The 21,582-nt window shown below is 42.7% G+C and overlaps 4 protein-coding genes across 4 annotated transcripts in view; 2 read left to right on the top strand and 2 right to left on the bottom strand.

Moving 5' to 3' along the window:
- CDH26 (cadherin 26) overlaps positions 1-6,872 on the bottom strand; it is a 71,650-nt gene extending 64,778 nt beyond the window's left edge. The window contains exons 1-2 of the mRNA XM_055104697.2: positions 6,824-6,872; positions 6,621-6,706 (exon numbers count right to left, since the gene is read on the bottom strand). The gene's annotated coding sequence lies outside the window, so the exon portion shown is untranslated. The remainder of the gene's footprint in view (positions 1-6,620; positions 6,707-6,823) is intronic.
- On the bottom strand, positions 456-6,929 carry FAM217B (family with sequence similarity 217 member B). The gene is made up of 3 exons (XM_003810816.4): positions 6,824-6,929; positions 6,621-6,706; positions 456-5,196 (listed from the first exon to the last, which is right to left on the bottom strand). The coding sequence occupies exon 3, from the start codon at positions 5,190-5,192 to the stop codon at positions 4,041-4,043; it is 1,152 nt and encodes a 383-aa protein (XP_003810864.3). The 5' UTR covers positions 5,193-5,196; positions 6,621-6,706; positions 6,824-6,929; the 3' UTR covers positions 456-4,040.
- A 2,121-nt stretch (positions 6,930-9,050) lies between these two features.
- On the top strand, positions 9,051-12,293 carry PPP1R3D (protein phosphatase 1 regulatory subunit 3D). The gene has a single exon (XM_024926899.4). The coding sequence runs from the start codon at positions 9,200-9,202 to the stop codon at positions 10,097-10,099; it is 900 nt and encodes a 299-aa protein (XP_024782667.2). The 5' UTR covers positions 9,051-9,199; the 3' UTR covers positions 10,100-12,293.
- A 3,049-nt stretch (positions 12,294-15,342) lies between these two features.
- SYCP2 (synaptonemal complex protein 2) overlaps positions 15,343-21,582 on the top strand; it is a 72,185-nt gene continuing 65,945 nt past the window's right edge. Inside the window, exons 1-2 of the mRNA XM_055104696.2 lie at positions 15,343-15,525; positions 16,940-17,032. The gene's annotated coding sequence lies outside the window, so the exon portion shown is untranslated. The remainder of the gene's footprint in view (positions 15,526-16,939; positions 17,033-21,582) is intronic.

The following is a 21,582-nucleotide window of genomic DNA, read 5'->3' as shown; positions in this document are numbered from 1 at the left end:
AAAGAATGCACCCTATTGTCAGAGTGAAGTTAGAAAGAAGAGCAAAGGGCTTTTGAGAATGTTTGCAGCTGGAGCTGCTCAAAACTGCTATCTCCTAACCAGGCCACTTCCTTGAAAGAGACGGTACTCGTTTCCGGATATGTACATAAAGGTGCAAGTTCATTACATCACAGGTTACCTTAATTTATGCTTACTGAATTTGCATCCTGCTACCCTAATTAATCCTCAACATGGAGTAGTAAGTGGAAGAGCGACTCAAGAAATGTACTGCAATGCTTCTCTGATATATCCGGTAATGTTAACCTGTGCTTTGGCCACCCATGTCGCTTAGTGTTAAGACAGGAGTTGTAACAGCATTTCATCCTGGGCAATTGCTTTAAATAACCAGGGAGAAAATAAAGGCAAGCTTCAGAAGAGAACTGCATGAAAAGCAAAACAAAACAATACCAGAAAAATCCAGACAATATTTTTCTGCTGTTTAATTGATCTCAAGGAAGGAGAAATTCAAGTCCACAAAAACTTACATCAATTCTGTTTATCACATACAAAACTAAACATACAATATAACAGCAAATAACAAACATGCTGAATATTTTCAAGCCATTTTGAATGGTGTCCTGTACATGTACATAAATAATAAATACTGCTTCTGAATTACCTTAAAATACAGTACCACCAAGAGTTATATTTCTATGTAACTACTCCATAAGTGAGCATAAAGGAATGAGGAAGTAGACGATATCCATATCAGATAAAGTAGAAAGTCTTATGTCCTTCTGAAAAGCAACACAGTAGGCCCAAGAACAACTACAAACCATTTTCCTTTTAGCTCGGAGGTATATGGCAAGACCAATGATATTCTCTTCCCCATCCTTTTTGTCACAGGGTATGAAGTCTATCCTATTCAAGTTAGTTACAAGTCTTCAGCCCATTTAGTCATCTAAGAAGTTGAGAAAGTCTAAACCTAAGTAATCACAGCAAATACTGCAAATACTGATATACTTTTAGTTCATTTTTGTACTTTTTTACATTTTTTCCATTAGATAATTCTAAGCCTAAAATATTTTTCTTTTTTTTTCTTTTCTTTTTTTTTTTTTAAAGAAACTTGGATTGTTTTAATTGGTTTAAATGCAGGGTATATGTAAACAACTCCCCAGAAATGAGAGGCACTTCTCGGAAATACAATGACCCATGTCACTAGACTAGCAAAAGACTCAGTGCTTTTGACTTGATGAACTGAATGAGTTCATGATTCAACTTTCTAATGTTGTCTACTTGAAAAATAGCAAGATTCTTATCTGCAGCATTTAATGCATTAAGATGTATTAGATAGGCATATCAGATATCATAAAATTAAAATTGTGCTTATGTTAATTCTGTAATAGACCTAACTTTAAAACACCTCATGTTATTCACTAGGAGCTATGATCTAGTCGTGATAATATTGGTTAAAATAGTCAATCTGAGGCAGAAAGTAAACAAGCAAAGTCACTTTTGCAGGCTTTTTAAACTGTATAACACATGAAATTATGACTATTCCCCAGATTATGCAACCAGCTTCAATTTAAAAAGCTGGGAACAAATATTATGAGGCGTTACTTCTCAATTTCTTTCTTTTTCTTTTTTTTTTGAAACGGAGTTTCGCTCTTGTTGCCCAGGCTGGAGTGCAATGGCACGATCTTGGCTCACCACAACCTCTGCCTCCCGGGTTCAAGAGATTCTCTTGTCTCAAACTTCCGAGTAGCTGGAATTACAGGCATGCACCACCACACCTGGCTAATTTTGTATTTTTAGTGGAGACAGGGTTTCTCCACGTTGGTCAGGCTGGTCTTGAACTCCCGACCTCAGGTGATCCGCCTGCCTCGGCCTCCCAAAGTGCTGGGATTACAGGCGTGAGCCACCACGCCCGGCCACCTCTAAATTTCTTAATCACGATTGTCTTCAGCTCGGACATACACAAGGCAAGTAGAATTACTAATAAATCACTTTACCCTCAACCATTCAAGGTCTCTAAGAGCATGCACATGGATACATGACGGGGAAAGGCAGCAACTCAGCATAAACACTTTAGTATTAACATAAGGAGTATATATACATATACACATATGTATAGAATATCATGCTTTTGAATATCTATGGGCCATGAAACTTCATAGAGAGCTGCATAAAAATCTAGCAGAGAAAGGATCATAAGTGAAGTGCCAGCCATGGATAACAGACTAATCTGTGCTCACAAAAAAGGGCAGGCAAGGAACACACAGACATCACTCAGGAACTACAGGAAAACTAAGTGTAGTGCTGTTTTCCAAATATAAAACATATACTAAGTACAAAAGTTATAGTATATTTGAGGACTACGGAAGTAATACTTACTATATGTACATCTTTTGTTCACATAAAAAGCTTAAAGTAAGATCTTAGCATAAAAGTATGCTTTCTCCAGTAGGATGGTGTGAGAGGGAAAGAATGTAAGAAGGAACTTGTACAAGTCTGAAAATTAAGTCTTGAAAGTAAAAGGCTACCATAAAAAATACTATGTCATTTGGTATGATTAAAATCAGATTTTAAAAGACCTTAAAATATAACCTTTGCACATTGTTTTTTATAATTATATACGTATAATTATAGCTACATAATCTTGTCTTTATGCTGTTTTTGATATTTTTTCAGACATTTACTGCTGTCTGAAAAGTTTACAAGCTATTATATGTTCCCAAATGAAAAATGCCAAGTTTTTCATTTGCCCCAAAGGTGAAAAAATTGAAACCTCTACGTCAAAAACAAATACAGTAATTGTTTAAAGGGATAAAATCAACTATAATGACATGGGCAGTATTAAAATACACTGCGCAAATATGAACAGAAAACTCACAGCACAACTATAGGAACAAGAAGATGTTATTTAACTGCAGTGAAATAAGAAGGCTTGGAGAGAGTTGGGAAGCCTGAAGACCAGATAAGGGAGTTTAGAATTCATTCAGCAACCTTACTCATATTCCACTCTCCCGCCCCTCACCCCAAGCAAAATAATAAAATCCTGCTCTTGCAAACTGAAACAGATCATTATTTTTGACTAAGGACCACAGGGTGTGGAACCCAAATCAGTAACTTTGTAACTATTACACTGAATGTAGGTCCATGTGTTTTGATCCTTTTACAGGCCCTTCCTTCACAAATTGTGAAGAGTGATTTCCCTGGGGTGCCTCTCTGGAGAAGCTTTACATGCCAGCAATTCCAGAATGTCAAATATTTCATTCTCAGCCCCACCAAACAGCAGTAATCATGCTAAGCCCATTGACTTTGGAAAATTCTGCAAGTCATTTTAACCTCAGTTCGGAGAACTCAAAAGTAGGTTTTACCACCACCTCTAAGTTTAAAATGCCCCTCAAAAAAGAAAAAAAAAACCATGTCAGAGAAAATGTATTAAAGTGCTAGATTCCACTGTCTCTCTAGAAAGCAACCAGCTTAGTGATAAATGACTACTCAAAATACAAACTCACTACTCCCTGACTTGAGGAAGAACTAAAGCTTCTCCTAAGGGTAAAATGAACAGAAATTTTGCTTGAGGAGTTTATAAAAAAGTAAGCGAGGGAGTGGGCAAGAAGGGCCTTATTTTAAACATAAGGATTCCACACCATTTGAAACAGTCTGCACTATTTCATATACTTACGTGCATGTGAAAATGGGGAGGTAACACCACTAGCTGCTCTACACAGACCGGCTACTGTAGCTGAGGTTTCACTGACACTTTCCCTGGAGAGGTGCCATTTTTTTCCTTTATATGGCACATATTTTACATAATTTTTATCTAAAGGGCTCTCATTTGCCTAAGACTGACAATACAAAGAAAGGCTTATTGAAAGACACCTCCCTTTGAAAATAACCCCACTCAGGGTAGAAATAAAGGTGGACAAAAATGCCAATCAACTACTTAAATGTCAGTATTTGTAAAATTCCTTAAAATTCACAGTATTTTGACTTTTGGAAGCGCTCTAACATTGAGGTACCTGCAGGTCTTGGCAATTCATCATTTTAGATATTTATTTTAGTTTATATGTGTTTTGCTTTACTCCGTTTGTTTTCAGTTTTTTCTCACTCGATACAGTGGCATGACCACAGCTCTCTGCCTTTCCCTTTTTCCTAGGATGTGCATGTGCTTGTGTTTTGGAGGCCTTACAGGAATCTGCTGAGTCCAGAATCACAGCTGCCTGTTTGGGAACTCGAATGTGACCGCTGGTTTCCACCTTAGAGCTGCTTCCACTGCCGGACAGATCCCAGCGCTGCAGCTTCGTACTCTTACTTGATTTCTTTTTCTTTTCTTCTGTCCTCATTTCAAGGGTTTGCCTCTGAGAACAAAACCTGGTACCACCAAGCACATCAGTGGGTCTAGGGGAAGTCTCAAATGCATAATGTGATGGGTGGATTTCTTCATGGTGAAAAGCTTTCTTTCGGGAAGGGCCTGACTTTGAAGCCCCTTCCTGGTGAGGTAGTGGCTTGGACAGAGCACTAGCAATTAGCTTACTTCTCCCAGGGCTTTTCAGTGCCCCTGAGGTCCCAGGGGCAGTGGGGGGCCTTGCTTTGCCCCCCTTTGCTTTTTCACACTGTACAGTCTGGACTTGCAGCCACTCAAGCTGAATAAGTCTATCGATATACTTCCCAAGAAGTCCTCCCACTCGGGGCACGGCTTCCGTTTTGTTCTCTGCGTTCAGAAGCAGGGCCATATCTCGTAAGTCCCAGGAGCTGAAAGGGGATGGAAGGAAATTAGGATAATAGTATTCAGGCTTTGTATGGCCCTGACCAGGGTGAAGATCAAAGTAAACTGGATCAATTTCTTCAGCTCGAAGATTGAGATCTGGAGGTGTGAGGGGAGAAGGAGGAATGGGAATTCTTTCCGAATCAGAGAGATCACTTGCACTGTCCTCATCAGCATTCTCTTTAATAATTTTCATTGACTGAAAATCAAGAAACAGTTTATTCCCTGAGGCCCCCTGACACCTGGAACCGAGTGGATTCCTTTTGCGTCTTGCTTCCGGGGAAATGCTTTCTTTAAGTTTTTCTTCAGTAGGCTGGGTGACAGCTGTGAGGCTGCTTCTCGGCTGGGAGGAAGCGTGGGGTACTTGGGATTTACTCTGCCTTTTTCCTGAAGAATTCTTTGAATGTTGCACTTTATTCCAAGATGGGCCAGCATTCATATTGCTGTGAGAAAATAAAACTGCAATTCTTACCACATATGACAAAAAATGGTCTGGCTATAATTAAACAAACAAAAAGAATCTTCTAGTTGTACTTTTTTTGTCTCAGCTATTAGTAGGCATTAGAAAATGTCAGCTTCCAAACTCCTTAAAGCATAAGTAATTTTACAGAACATTTTCCCATATAATACTCTATTTGAGATACATTATATAATGCATGTGACAAAAGAGAATGCACAGTTTCCATTTTATATCAAATATTAGCATTTAGGAAAAACATTAACATTTCTCAAAGTGCTTGTTTCATACTTTCGTGTGTACTTTAAAAAAAAACATTAGTTTGGAAAAAATCAGTCGTAGAACTCTGGAATTGTTACCATCAAAAGCATTTAATAACATTCAGAAGTAAAAACAGTTTTATTTTATACACCTATTTTAAATTAAGTGTAAATATCAAATAACATGCAAGTTTTGCAGTTTAATCACTGATTGGTGGCGATTCTGAGCTGAGTGAAATTTTAATATATAAAAGTATTGCACATACAAACCTGTACCTTAAATCAAAAGCTTGTTACAATGTTTTCAAACAGAAAACACATTTGGGAAAATTGTGTTTAAAGAACAGAAATAAAATCATATGGTGCCCTGTAACACATATGAATGAAAACACAGGGTCTTAGTGTTACCTTGTGAATAGCAGGTAAAGGGAATAATGAATACTGTGTGCATTATGAGTATAGAAACTAATTCTCTCTGGCATAATTTATTCTGATGCTGAATCTCACATCAGAGTTGAAAATATCCTCTTTTCAATTTATTTACCAAGAACGTTGCACTTAAGATTAATAATACTTCTCTGTAATATAAGTCAGATAGAATGAATAGAAATGGGTGGTAAACATGCTTTCTGGAAACTTCAGAGGTTCATTTGCCCAGTGGTTTCAAACAACCTAAGCAACTATTTGAATACGTGCTACATTTTAATTAATAAATATGGAGGACATTAAATCATTGCCAATAGTACAACGTGTGCTCAATAAATGTTGAATAAATGAAGAAATGAAGGAATCTCCATTATTCAGAATTCATAACACTGTTAAAACATTTTGTTCCTGCCTGTCAGTATGCATCCATAAAAATTAATTATTGTCACTATCCTTTTATATAAAAGGAAACTAACATAGAAAAGTGATTAAAGGACTTACTCAAAATTATAATTCTGCTAACAACTGCCAGAATTATGACCGTTGGAATCCTTATCCACTATTATGCTTAAACCACTTTTCTATCCATTTCTGCTAGAAAAAAATTATAAATGTTTATTTCTTATCTATAGACATACTTTTTTCCCCACTCCACATATTCAATCTGGACAACAGAGATAATGAGTCTTTTGCAAGATAAAGCAATTATACTAAAACTATTTACCTGCTTTTCTGATGAGATTCATTCACCCTATTCCTCTTCTTGAAAAAATCACGTGGCTGATCATCATCTCGGGTTTGATGGACTGTCTAAAAACAGGGATGCAGTAATAAACACTGTGAACATGTACACAAGAAACAAGCAAGCAAACAAACAAAAATCCCAGAATAAATCTAAGTCAGATTTTTCTTCTAAGTTTACATTACCTTTCCTGTAGTGCTCAAAATATTCTTGCTCAATCTGCTGGAAGATGATGACAGCTGGGGAGGTGACTTCTTTATTCCTCTTATATTTGGAAAGGTCTCCTCACCACCGGAACTAGAAGCAACAGAATACTGTCAGTAACTATTGATTGCAAATGGTCCTACCACCAGTATTGGGTTGGTTTTTCACTTGTTTTTTAATACTTGTATAATATTGAAATATTAAGGCTGTGATCATATAGTGGTTTGCACTCTAGGTTATGAAATACTGGGGAAGGGAGACATTGTCTTATGCTTACAGCTTTGTCTTTTCTGCTTATTACAGTAGATATTAGAGACAGGATCACAGGATCACACTACTATAAATACTGTGAATGGATTCCATCTCTCTCTCTCTCTCCCTGTTCACACACAGGTATAATCTTCCTTGGAAATAATATGTTGAAGAAATCTGGAAGGCTAAATAAGGTCAGGTCTTATTCCAGCGTTCAATCATTGCATTGCCCAATCATTCATTCATGCAACAAATAATTACAGGAGTACCCAGAAAAATGGCAATGATTATGCACGTCCCTGTTCGGAAGGAGCTTAAACTCTAGGAGGAACGTTCCCATTCAATTTTTCGGCCTTCTCTATCACATCAATCCATTATGACTTTCCATATATTCACACATATTACATATTATATATTATCTCTTTATGAAGCATTGTTGATCTATACCACATATTGCTGTTATTCCCCTCTCATTTTGAGTGGCCTATTAAAAGTGCACTGAATGGAAATTGGATACTTCTCTTTCCCGTATCACCTGTCTCTGTAAAATAAAAGAGATGATTATAGAAGATTTTTATTTTCTTCCTGAAACTTTCCTGTATTTTTCCCACAATAATCATGTAAGCCTTTTTAGTTAGCTCACATCCAATGATACATAAAATCACTCTCTCACATTTCATGAATTATACCACAATCAACAGCCTTGACTCATTTTAGATGCAGCGAATGTTCTTGAATCAACCCCCTTTCATTAGTCTGGTTTTCTTTCTGCTTTGTCCCTCTGGACAATAAAAAGGAACCTTCTTAATGGAATGGCTGGCCCCAAACTGCTCTCTGGAAAGTGCACTTGCATCTTTTCTACTTCATTTCACCTGGTATGCTTTACACCAACGGCTGTGGGGTTTTGTGCTCAAAGCTACCGGGTGAGAGACACGAATGCCTGCAGGGTTCTAAATAGGCAGAAAACAAGCTCCAGGCCTTGCTGGTGTTTCTGGCTTGCTTGGAAACAAAGCTAAAAGTCGGAGATTCTGGCTACAAATATGCTCCCCAAGCGCCAGAGGCTGATTAAGCGCAGCTGTAGAAGTCATCAGCGGGTAATAACTCTTGTTCCCCTGTCTTCCTCTCTGGCGCTGAGTCCAGGAAGACAACAGCAGCACCTCCCCTCCCCACCCTGAAGGGAATCTGCTGGCCATTCGGTGCGGCAAAGCATTCTGGGTGATGTGGACATGACGCTGCTCCTCTACGCAGTGAGGCTCCCTCGGTCTGACCAAGGGTCCAGGTTGCAGTGAACCTGTCCAAAGTGTGGGCTGGCCTCGATGTTTAAAATTAGCCTGAGACCAGCTCCTGGCAAGGCCGGTTTTTGCACCACCGCTCCCCCCATCCACAACCCAGAAATCTAAGGACACGCAGCATGCATTTTCCTTGTCCTCCGTTTGTGCAGACAAAGTCTATGATCGATAGGCGCGCAGTCCAGGCAGACGTAAACAGAAATTGATCAGACCTGTTTCGCGACTGCAGCGGACACGTGACGAGGCTGCCAGCCTTCCTTCCTCTCCGGCGCCCGCGCGGGGAGGCCCGGCTGCGGCGCGCTGCGGCAGGGGAGCTGGAGGCGGAGGCGCGCAGCTCGTCTGAGCTCCCTGGCTGAGCTGAGGCCGGCGGGGGCCCGCCTGCAGGCGGCGTCACGAGGGGCGGGGCGGAGGCTCGCTAGGAAGTTGCACCCGGTCAAGTTGCAGCCTTGTAAGTAACGCCGCCGACCGGGAAAGTGGGAGGGGCCGCTCCCGGAACGCAGCCTTCTTGTAAGAACCTCCAAGGAAGCAAGAAGAAAAAAGAGGCGCTCCCCTGCGCTCCCGGGAGGCCTCTGAAAGCTTCCACTAGAGAAAAACTCCCCACTCTTACAATTTCTTTAACCGCAAGAAGCGGAGGACCTGGACAAGGACTCGAGGAGCAAGGTGGCGAACCAAGGGTAGGGCGCACCGGGCCCGAGAGGTCCCCCGCAGGTTGCAGATACGGTGGACTCTCAGCGGCTTCTGAGCACGGAGGGAGCTGTCGCGGGGTCGGGAGGTCGTCTCTCATCCCTGCCTCATCTTCCGACGGCCGGCGGGGCCATGTCCAGAGGCCCGAGCTCCGCGGTCCTGCCTAGCGCCCTGGGATCCCGGAAGCTCGGCCCCCGGAGCCTCAGCTGCCTGTCGGACCTGGACGGCGGCGTGGCCCTGGAGCCGCGGGCCTGTAGGCCCCCTGGGAGCCCGGGCCGCGCGCCGCCGCCAACGCCAGCGCCGTCGGGCTGCGACCCCCGCCTGCGGCCCATCATCCTGCGGCGGGCGCGCTCACTGCCCAGCTCCCCCGAGCGCCGCCAGAAGGCCGCGGGCGCGCCGGGCGCTGCGTGTCGGCCGGGCTGCAGCCAGAAGCTCCGCGTGCGCTTCGCCGACGCCCTGGGCTTGGAGCTGGCACAGGTCAAGGTGTTCAACGCGGGAGACGACCCGTCCGTGCCGCTGCACGTGCTGTCGCGGCTCGCAATCAACTCGGACCTGTGCTGCAGCAGCCAGGACCTGGAGTTCACCCTGCATTGCCTGGTGCCCGATTTCCCGCCGCCCGTCGAGGCCGCCGACTTTGGCGAGCGCCTGCAGCGGCAGCTCGTGTGCCTGGAGCGTGTCACTTGCTCGGACCTTGGCATCAGCGGTACAGTGCGCGTGTGCAACGTGGCCTTCGAGAAGCAGGTGGCTGTGCGCTACACTTTCTCGGGCTGGCGCAGTACCCACGAGGCGGTGGCGCGGTGGCGCGAGCCCGCAGGCCCCGAGGGCACGGAGGACGTTTTCACCTTCGGCTTCCCAGTACCGCCCTTCCTGCTGGAGCTCGGCTCCCGCGTGCACTTCGCGGTGCGCTACCAAGTGGCGGGTGCCGAGTACTGGGACAACAACGACCACCGAGACTACAGCCTCACATGTCGCAACCACGCGCTGCACATGCCTCGCGGGGAGTGCGAAGAGAGCTGGATCCACTTCATCTGAGCCGCGCGGGGACCGGCCACCTGGAGCCTCCACACCTAAGCTGCGCCTCCTGTCATTTCCCTGCTGGGCTCTCACATCTATCTGGTTGTTCTTCACCATCCTCCAAGTCCTCTGACCTAATTTTCTGCTTCAAGGTCCCCTGGCAGTGGCCCATCCTGTCTTCTACTTGAAACGTCTGAGTCACTTGGTCTAAAAAGTAGCCTCAGGTGGCCAGAAGGCCGAGTTGTGTAATGAGTTGGGGCAGGGTGGTGGGGTGGGTGCATGGGAGGGTGGGCCCTCTGGGGAGGCCCAAGCAGCTTGTTTTGCAAAGGCCCAAGTCCTCCTGCTAGGAAAAGCTTTTGCATGTGTCCTGAATGTGTCTCTGTAAACATAGCTGTTATTTATTATTGTGATGTTGGGACCTTTAGCCCATAGCGGATGCCTCCTCAGGAATATTCTCGATTTAATAAGCTAAAAAAAAAAGTTCTGTGTTTGTGCCCACAGTAAACAGAATGTACAGTGTGACCCACATCGTGGTCCCTCCAGGCATTCCTGCCCCAGGACAAGGAAAACCTGAGCCCACATCTGATTGCCAACGGCTGTAGCCTTCTAACAGTGGGAAACTATTAATAGGCAAGAAATTTCTGCTTTATCAGTCATCACACAACCATTCCTGGGCATTGAGACTGTCCTGGTTAGGCTGTGTGTCTCCTACATTAACAGCTGGGGAGGAGGGAAAAGCTTCAGACTTTTAAACTAGCAAAACAGTTATTTCTCTGCATTCACAATTCTGATTTCATGTATTTCTCTGTACATGTTTGATCATTATCGGGCCATTCTGTTTAAGTTTGAAACTAAGCATTTTAAGAAGTCTTGCCTCAGTTATTTCAGTTTTCAGGTGACTAGAGAATTTCAGGCAACAGTGCCCTTTGCAATTACCTTTTTGATGATTCCGGTGACTATTTTTACTTCTTGTTAAGCATCAGAAGATGTCAGCATTCATCTTTTGGGAGTCCAGTTACAAGGTGGAACTAGAAGGTGTTTTCAGCAATAGCCAGAGCACTGGAGGAAAAATAATTGACAAATATTTATACTTTTAAATTGTTTTGAACTGTATTTACATACATCATGTTTTATCAAGTACCCACCAACTTTATACTTTGTGCCTTCAGATAGAGTTTCTAACATTTTCTAGTTTGTCAGTTTTAAAATATAAAATTCTTTTATGTTTTTAAACCGTCAACTGAGAAGTCAAGACCACTGTCCCCTGCTGAGTTAGGCAATCACTTAAAACTCCAAAGAACTCCAGGCTGAGGAGTTCTTTTGGTGCTGAACAGTGGTCTGACAACAGGTGCTAGAATTAAGGTGTGGAAAAAAAAAAACAGCCAGGAAGGACAAGATCTCCAATTTGTGAAGCTTATGATACAGCTGAAACCAGTCTGATCAATTTTATGCTACCTGTCACCAAGAAATTAACTCTAAATTTTTGAATGCTTGTTGGCATCTGTCAAATCAATACTGAAAGGATGCATTTCGGCTTTTAACCAGTTTGGTTCTGATCATTGCAACCTCTGTGCTTTTATAATTCAAAGAACAAGGATAGCTTTCTTCGGTATCTTTTAATATAAGAACACTGAATTTTGACTTGAAATATTGTGACTAAATTGCACAATCTCTGGCTATTAGCACTGTTCACTACATTAACATGCAAGAGAGAGAGAAGCCTTGTTACATTTCCTGCTATTTAACAAACTGTCCAATTAGGTCAGCAAGCCTGTTAGGGCCTTCACTGCTACGCCTCTGGCCCCAAAACAGAGAGCAAGACAATTGTCCAGAGAATTTAGATATGAGTTAAGAGCTGCCAGATTTATTTTAAGGCATGTAGAGAATCTCATAATCTATGTGAAAGTCACTTGCCAAAAAGGTTTTGGTCATGAAAGTGAATGTTATATATTTAATATTAAGTGAACCTCCCGTGCCTTTTAAAAAATATCAACATTATGAAATTTAAAAGCTTAAATATATTTGCCTAGTTGATAAAGAGGCTGTGGAACAACTGAAGGAGAACTTTCAGACCCTAAAACAGTTATATTACTTAGATGTTAAAATTTTCTAGTGGGCTGTGCAATTGCTGGGTTGTCCCCCCAAACGTATTTTAATATGTTATTTAAAATGATTTTACCCAAGCCTAAGTATTAAAGTATATGTGCAAAAATGGTTGTGAGTTATTCTATTATGCTTCAGTATGTTTTTCTTGTGGCCTAATTACAGAAGACCAAGCTTTAGAAACTTCTTGTCTAAATCATTTCACATGCAAGTCTTATCCTTTCTACAACACGCTGCCTCAGCGTCAGAAGCAGAGTTGTTGTATGTGTCTTTGAGAAAAGGAAATGCAATTTTATATGCCAGGTCAGCATGAGGTATGAAGAAAGCTCTAGGGGAATACAGGGAATGTGATCATTAATGTACTTCTCTTACAACAGTTAATGACACTGTGCAGGCAGTAATGAGTGTGTGTCTGTCTGCCTTCCGGATCATGACCCTCACCCTAAGTACAAAGTCTTGCACATGGGGGAAGAAAACTTATTTATTTTGTCTTCCCTTATTTGCTTGGCCACAGTGCTAAGTGCTTTAAATATGTGATTTCATTTAATTCTGAATGTTATGCTACCTGGTAGACAATATCCCCTTTTTCTTAGCTGAAAATAAAGCTCAGAGTGGTGTAAGTACAGCCACAGGCCACATAACATTTCACTCAACAGGGTAACTGTATATATGACGTGGATCCATGGAATTATACCAGATTTTTTTCTGTATCTTTTCTGTGTTTAGATACACAAATACCCTTGTCTTACAGTTGTCTACCGTATTCACTGCAGTAACATGCTGTATACAGGTTTGCAGCCTTGAGGCAATAGACTGTACTATATATACCTGAGGTGTGTAGTAGGCTATACCATCTATGTTTTTGTAAGTAAACGCTAAGATATTCACACAATAACAAAATTGCTTGAGGAGGACACCTTTCTCAGAACTTACCCCTATCATTAAGCAATACATAACTGTAATTCACCTAAAGTCCCATAGCTGGTAAGTAACAAATTGAACATTCAAACCTGTTTCAAAGTCAATGCTCTCTCTACCTGTTATATGACATATAGAATATTCCAAATAAATGCTTGTTGATTCAGAAAGCTAAATTAATTGAACGCCAAATTATGATATTTCTCTTTTTTGAGAGAAGGTCTTGCCTTGTCACCAACGTTGGAGTGCAATGGTGCAATCATAGCTCACTGCAGCCTCCAGCTCCTGGGCTCAAGCAGAATTCTCCTACCTCAGCCTCCGGCGTAGAGCAGCTAGGTGCACAGGCACATGCCACCACGCCTGGCTAATTTTGTTTTTTTGTAGAGATAGGGCCTAGCTATGTTGCCCAGGCTAGTTTCAAATTCCTGGCCTCAAGCAATCCCATCAACTCAGCCTCCCAAAGTGCAGGGAGTATATGTGTGAACCACGGCACATAGTTTCCAAATTTTGATTATAATAAGGTTTTTCATGAAATGCCGCGGTCTAAAACCTTTAAAAAAATTAACAGTAAAATTAGTGATATCGTTTTTTTCTTCCATGTTGTAGTTTACTGATGTTTACTAAATAATCCGCAGGCTTCCTGAACACATGAAGCAATAAAAAAGACTAACATTTTTCTTCAACTAAAAAGCGGCAAGGTAAAAAATCATCACTATTAATTTTTGAAGTGTATTAGGAAAATTTCTGTGCGTTCGCAACTCCACCATGAAGGATCTTAGATCTATTGGCGGAAAACTAGGTATGAAAATAATTATGCAAAATTGCCAGGTCACAATTTTGAAGCACTCTTCGATCTTCTTACATTTTGTGTTATACATTATTAGTACTTAAACGTATAATTCAAAAGCATTGAAAGCTTTGAACATATAAAATCCCCTCAAATCCCTGCGTACACCTGTGTACCTTAGATTGCATATGTAATCTGTCAGCTCTGAATTAAAAAACTAAGATATCAAAATTAAGTTCGATGGGGGTAGTTACAAAGTTGTCAAGAAGTTGGTAATTCTAGCTAAGCAGAATATTTAAAACACCTCTGAGAGCTTATTTACTGTGATTTGATCTGCTCTGGTCCACAACTGAGCTTTGATTCTATTCCCTTGTGTTTATTTTTTTCAGGTGCTTTCCACTGCACATTTAAATCTTAATCCCATATTTTTAAACAATTAGTGCCTTTTAGATAAGAAATTAAAATGTTATTAAAATATAATTTTAAATTTTGATTTGAAGATACCTATAAAAGTTTAACTACACATACAATTCAACTTTTAAAAATTGATCCGACACAAATATTGATTAATCCAAAGGTGGTTTGCTGCAGTATTATTTGTAATAGAAGTGTAGGCTCATCAGTGGAGGATTGAATTCCTCGGATGAAGTTAATCCACATGATTAAATAATTACGAAGCTGTTAGAAAGACCGAGCTGCATCTCAGTGCACGTGGAACAGTTTCCATCTCAGAACGGGAGCACGGGGAAAACACGCAGAAGACTGAGCGCCGAACACCGACGCCCTCTGCGAGCCAAGGGGCAAGGAGACCCTTTCGCGGCTGTGCCTGTCTCAGAAGGGCCTGCGATTTTTTACACAAGCACCCGCTGGCTGCATAAGTTAAACGGATATCTTAAATGAAAACGTCTGAAAGAGCCTAGGAATACGCAGTTGGGTACCCAGCTCAGCACCCCGTCTCCGGACCTGCGGTCTCTCCCGCCCTCCTGCACCCGCACCCAGGAGCCCAGGCGGCCCTGCGCCCCCTGCCGGCAGGAGCCAGGCCTCACCCAGGAGTCGTCGGCCCGGCGCCCTGGTCCCCCGGTCCAGCTCGCCCCTGCAGGGCTGGCTGGAGCCGCGGGTCCCAGTGGCTCTGGGGACGCATAGCGCGGGGATGGGCTTCTCCTGGTCCCGCCCGCGCTTCCGTCCCTTCCATCCCTTCCTGCTCGCCTGTCCCGGGACCAGGGCCCCAGTCAAGGCAGCGCGTCTCCTCGCTGGCGGGGGTGACTCCGCTCGCGGGGCGTTCATCAGGAGAGCATAGCGCGGGAGGACGGGCCGAAGCGCGGGGACAGCCGGGACCCACTAACCTGAGGGCCTGGCCTGAGCCGCGCCCACCGCGTCCCCCTTGGCTCAGGCCTCGGGCGACCCCGGCGAGCGTTGGCGGGGGTGGGGGGGTGGGGGGGGTGGGGGGGGCGGGACCTGGCTGGCGGCGACGCCGATTGGACGCACTATCGACCGCACCTGGCGCGGATTGGACGGGCGCTTCCCGCCTTCCGCCGTTCGCCTGAGGCGCTGCGGCGGTCCCTGAGGCGCAGAGTTGCGACGCTCGGCAGCATAGGGGGCGGCTCCACCGACACTACGCGGACGCCTCCTTCCGCAGGCAGGTTGAGCAGAGTGCCTGGGTGGGCTTCCCCCACGGCGGGGCGCGGAGGGCGGGTGGGGCTTCGGCTTGGTCTTTCAAGCCGGCAGGCGAGAAGCTTCCGACGGTTGAGGCGGAGCGGTTGTGGAAGCTGCTGAGGGGGAGGGGGTGCGGTTCTGCGGCAGTGGGCGGAGGGGAGGCGCCGAGGCTGGGCCAGGGCGTGGGCTGTGCAGAGTTCGCGGCGAGGGTGGCTCGCGCACGCGCGAGGCTCCCCATCAGCACCTGCCTGGCCAGCCTCGGCCTCGGGGATGGGAAATGGGCGCTCGGAGCCGCCCCCGCGCGTGAGCGACTCAGTCAAGGTGGCTGAGGCGCGGGGCGGTGCCCTTGGCGAGCGGGGAGCAGGCCTGGGGCTGCGCGCGTCGCCGGCCCGAGGAGGCTGAGGGGTGCGGGAGAAGCGGTGGCGACGGGAGCCCTGGGGACCGCTGCTCGCCTGCCTCCGGGACACCTGAAGGGGGGTTGGCGCTGCGGCCTGGGGCGCATCTCGGGTGTGTGTGTGCTTTGTTGGTTCGGGGGTGACCCTTGGAAAAAGGGGTCACCGTGCCGGCGGTGGGAGCAGGGACTTCGCCTTCGGCCTCGTTGTTGCCACTGCCGGTTCCACTTAGGGAAGAAGGGAGTGCGCGCAAAACGTTCCTCCTGCTCGGGGCCTTCAGTCCCTTCTCTCCCTCCCGCCGTCCCCACCTGCGGCCTCTCCTTGCGGTTGAGGCCGCCAGCCCCTCCGCACAGCTGGGCCTGACGCGCCCCGGAGCGGCTCAATGCGCGACACGTGGCTCCACGTGCGGCCTTTTCTGGACCGGGCTCCAGGCTGGCCGAGCATCTGCGAATACGGCAGCGTGGGTTTTTTTTTTTTTTTTTTTTTTCGAGACGGAGTCTCGCTCTGTCACCCAGGCTGGAGTTTAGTGGTGCGATCTCGGGTCACTGCAACCTCTATCTTCCGGGTTCCAGCGATTCTCCTGCTTCAGCCTCCGGAGTAACTGGGAACTTGGCGCGCCACCACGCCCAGCTAATTTTGTATTTTTAGTAGAGACGGGTTTTCTCCATGTTGGCCCGGCTGGTCTCGAACTCCTGACCTCAGGTGATCCACCTGCCTCGGCCTCCCAAAGTGCTGGGATTACAGGTATGAGCCACCTCGCCCGGCCTACATTTTTTAGTAATGATGGGAGGAGGAGGACGCCTTCCCTCCCCTTCATTCACCTTTAATGTCTTTTTGGACACCTTAGCTATGTTAGTTACCATGGCAGAGGGGACTTTGAATTATCCACTGCTGCTTGCATTTATTCAGCAATTTTTCCTTTGGGGGAAAATCTTTGCCTCCCTCATCTGCCAAATTGTTTTCTTTGTTGTTGTTTTTATCCGTAACGCCTTTATCTGCCTGCAGATACACAGTCATCATCTTACTAGTTCTCTGTGTTGCTCGCTAACCAGTCCCCCAGTTCAGTAGACTGGGGCCCAAAGCCTGCTTACTTGACAGGTAAGTCCACGCTTCTCTTGAAACATTATTATTCTGTTCTCGGTTTCCGAAGTCGTTCTGTTACATAGTAGTAGTTCCTAAAGATCTTTTAAATTGTTTCCTTATGAGGTTGGAAAAAATAAGTGTATAACTTTTGTTTCTTTTTAGAGTTAGCCTTCTCTTTCACTTGCAAATGTTGACTTGTTTGATGTTGTGGATAGTGCTGTGCTTTTGACTCTATTGTGGCCTGTATGCATTCAGCTTTGAGGCATGCGTGTGTGTGTGTGTAACCTGATTATTCAGTTTGCTTTCCTTGGTTTGTTTTTCCCCAACTGACTTCGTGCAAAAGTAGATTAGAAACTAAAACCATCTTGTTAGCTTTATGTGCCTCTTTGGCTGTACTTTTTTCTGTGCTGTAATTAATGGCTCAGGGCACTTTGTAAAATACAGTGTTTCAAATTGCTTTAGTTCTGAAAACAGATAAAGCATACGCTAATGGGCAAGCCTGCCTCAACAGTTGCTGGCCCTAGGGAAAGAGTATAAATGGAGCCCCCACAACATATTTTAAGTATTTAAAGTTTTAAATCAAGTTTTCAAATTGTAAAATAAAATAGTCTCAAATTTCACAAATACACCTTCACTGCATCAAAATAGAAAACTACATGTACGGCTATGATTATTATTATTGAGACAGGGTCTTGCTCTGCCGCCGAGGTGGGAGTGCAGTAGCGTGAAAATGGCTCACTGAAACCTGGACCTCCCACTTCAGCCTCCTGATTAGCTAGACCACAGCTGCGATCCACCAGGCCAGGCTAACTTTTATTTTTGTAGAAATAGGATCTCACCATGTTGCCCATGCTGGTCTGGAGCTCCTGGGCTCAAGCAGTCCTCTTGCCTGGGCCCCCCACAGTGCTAGCCACCAGCATTACAGGCATAAGCCACCAGCCAAGGCTATTATTTTTATGACTGAATCCTGAAAAGTACCAAAGATAACTGAATGCACTTATTATGGATATCTGATGATGGACTGGTAATCTTTGAGTAAGTGATAAAATACTTACATAATTCATAAGTTACTGTGTATAGTTCATTTTTATTTTAAAAATCATGTTATAATGAAGACTTTTACTTATTTACTATTGACAGCCATGATCTAAGGGTTAAAACTGTAATTACTCAAAATGTGTTATACTCAAAATGTATCAAATTTGGGTTTATATCACAAACATAAAATAGGTGTAAAAAGTATTTTTCTTTAAAAAATTCTTAAATATTAAAATTATCATAGAATTGTAATTAATAGTTTCCTTAAAAATTTTTAATAACACCGGAATTGTTTATTTTTGAATAATTACCATATTATTAAATATTATAACAATACATTTATTCACTATTTTAGTGTTTGCTTACTGTCTAATGTAGAGTCCATGTCATGTTCACGTAGTTCATGTCTAGATCTACATATATATTAATATGGATTGCTTACTACTACAGAATGTTCCTCAGCCAACATGTGCTACTGTTGCAAATACTGTGCACTAATTTGCTAGTATTTCTAGAGTCACAAATTGGAGTAAAAAGAGAAGGAAGAAGATGGGCATTTGGCACTGTTAAAAAGTAATATCTTGTCATGCAAGAATCATCTGTATTCTTGCTTTGCAGGGGAAGGATTTGACAATATCTCTTTTCTCTTACCTAAGCACTTGCTCACATGCTATCTTTGTTCTGAAGCAGAGACTAAAATGTTAGCATTAGCACAGTCTGAAACCTTCTCTGTATTCAATTGTGGCTTCACACTCCCCGACTTCTTTAAGCATTTTTTTTTTATTATGGAAAATTCGGACATACGTAAAGTAAGCAGAATAGTGTAATTAACTGCAGTCCTTTTCTTTCATAGGCATAGGCAAAGGAAGTTCAGGGGCCTGAAGGATAGAGTTATGAGAATGAATAATGTGTTCATGGTTATAGACTTTCTGGGGGTAGGCCTGAGTCCTGGGTTTTGAGCTAATAGAGATGCCTGTGTGCTCAGTAATAAGAGATAGTGAGAAAGAGATTACACTATATAGAGTGCATAGCAGGGGCCCCTTTTGCTCTGTCCTAATGGTTGTGGTGATTGAAAGGGTATGTATGAGCGTATGTTGAACCTTAGGAAACAGAATTAAGTTAATTTAATCAATTGTATTCTCAGTCTAGGCACCATGCTTTACTGCACTCCTCTAAATAAATAATTAAAATTGTCTCTTTTTTTTTTTTTGTCTTTTGGTCCATTTTATTCCCTATCCCTAGGGTTATTTTCTTTACCTGTGCAAATCATCCAATGTTCATATGCCCAGTATTTGTATCCTTCTTTAATAAAGTATCCTCTGGTATTACACAGATACACACATATAAATAACAGTGCATATAAGCCTTTATTAAGTATACTTTAGATTTTACATAAAGAATTTCTATTATCTCATTCTGCATTTTTTATGCTTTATATTGTGTTTGAGATGCACCATATTCTGAGATATAGATCTTCTTCATTATATTCAGCTACTGAATTCAGTTGCATCACTCACCACATTTCATGTTTACCTCCTCACCCACCACACTGACAGAGGCAGTTTTCAGTTTCTTGATATTAGAAGAAATGCTTCAGTAAATATTTTTATATTCCCTTTGTGCTTTTGAGTTTCTCTAAAGTGTAAAATTAGAAGTGGAACTACTGTGTCATATGGTATTCAAGTTTACATTTTTACCCAATGCTATCAAACTCTTTTTCAAAGTGCAGTTATTTGCTTCCCACCAGGAGTACATACATGATTTCCAATTTCCTTTATTCCCACTGTGACTTGGTAGTATCAGTCTCTTTGGTTTTTGCCAATATGGTGGGTGGTGGAGAGGGGACTGGTTATTGTTTTACTAGCATTCTGATTACCATGGAGGTAGCATTTTCATTTCTTTATTAGCCAGTTGAGTTTTATTTTCTGAATCACCTCTTCTTATTTTCCATTTTTGCTGTTGGGTTATTGCTTTTTTTCTCCTTGATTTGTTAAGTTCTTCATAATAATTCTTTTTATGTTAATCCTTAGTCTCTTATTCCATTGCAAATGTCTTCCTAGTATGCTGCCTCTCTTTTACAAACAGTGATGCACAAAAAGTTAAAATCTATTACTTTTTATGTTTTGTGCGTTTGTTTTAAATTCTTTCCTCTTGGAACATCTTAGTGATAGCCTCCTGAATTTTCTGCTAATAGTTTATAAACATTTACTTTTTACATTCATGCGGTTAATTTATCTAGACCTTATTTTTTTATGGCAAAATAGATTTCTAATGTTATTTTTTCCACATGCCAAGTCACTTTTCCCAGACCATTTATTGACCAGTTTACCTTTCCCGATTTGCAAAACCATCTGACTCAAGTATGAACTTCCAATATATGCTTATGTGTTTGAATTCTGTTTTGTTTTATTGATCCATTTGTTTTCCATTCTTAATACTTCACTGTTTATAGTTATTTCTTGTGACTTTGTAATATGTTTTAATATCAAATAAGGTGATTTTTCTTCTCTAATATTTTAAAAGTTAGTATTAGAGCAGCATTATTCCTCCATACATGTTTTAAAAGAATTAGCCAAATCTCTCAAATTATTATTTTGTGATTTTTACTGGAATTGCTTTGGAGTTTAGAAATTCAGATGTTTATTTTAGTGAAGCATTGATGGTTTTATAATGTTAAGTCCTTCCATTAATGAATAGGAACAACTCCATGTATTCATATCTCTTGCTAAGATCTTTTTGTTAGATTTATTCATTTTAGTTATTTATATTAAAAAATGGAATTGTCTGATTATTGCTAATATAAAAAGGAACACTGTAGGTATTTATGTTGAGCCTTGCTGGAATCTCTCAAAGGTCCTCTGGTAAACAGCATTCCTCTTTCTTCCTGGGTTCTGACAGAGTAGGAAAAGAAACGTAACCTTCATTAGTCCTATATTGGCTAGGTTCATGGGTGTGAGTTTAGGTTGTTGGCCTAGTGAATTTGCTAATACTGAGCTCCAGAATTAAGCAAACTTACTGCCCGAGGCACTGCAAGGTAATTGAGTTAGACCTTTCCAGACCTGCATTTTTCACCTTCCACCCTGGAAGAGAAAGCTTACTGTATTGACTCCAGAAAAAAAGGACAGAGCAAAATACTGACTTTCTCACAGGGGCAGAGCTTCCAGAAGGAACAAAACTGAAAACAACATGAAACTCCTCTTTCAGTTTTCATGTAAACAAAAGGGTGGAGCTGAGCTGAGCCTGGCTCATTTTCCTTCCCAAATTTACCAATCAAATATTTCCAGCTCCTCAGTGGTGATGTAAATTAAAGGAATAGAGAGAGGCCGATGGTATACTCAGTCTTTCTCACGGAAGCTAGGAGTAGGGAAAAGGTATTTCTCTCTAACATTTCCTAGCTTTTTGTTCACTTAATTATTAACCTGTTTTTTGGAGGAGATTTATCTGGATGGTTCTTTTCCTTTCTTCACGAGGCCATTACCTTCTTTTGGGTATTCTCTTTGGATTGTGGAAGAACTTTAGATGTTGAC

Source organism: Pan paniscus, chromosome 21, assembly GCF_029289425.2.
Source record: "Pan paniscus chromosome 21, NHGRI_mPanPan1-v2.0_pri, whole genome shotgun sequence".
Lineage (NCBI taxonomy): Eukaryota > Metazoa > Chordata > Mammalia > Primates > Hominidae > Pan > Pan paniscus.
Note: the sequence above shows the minus strand (reverse complement) of the source record. Positions and strands in the feature narration are given on the sequence as shown.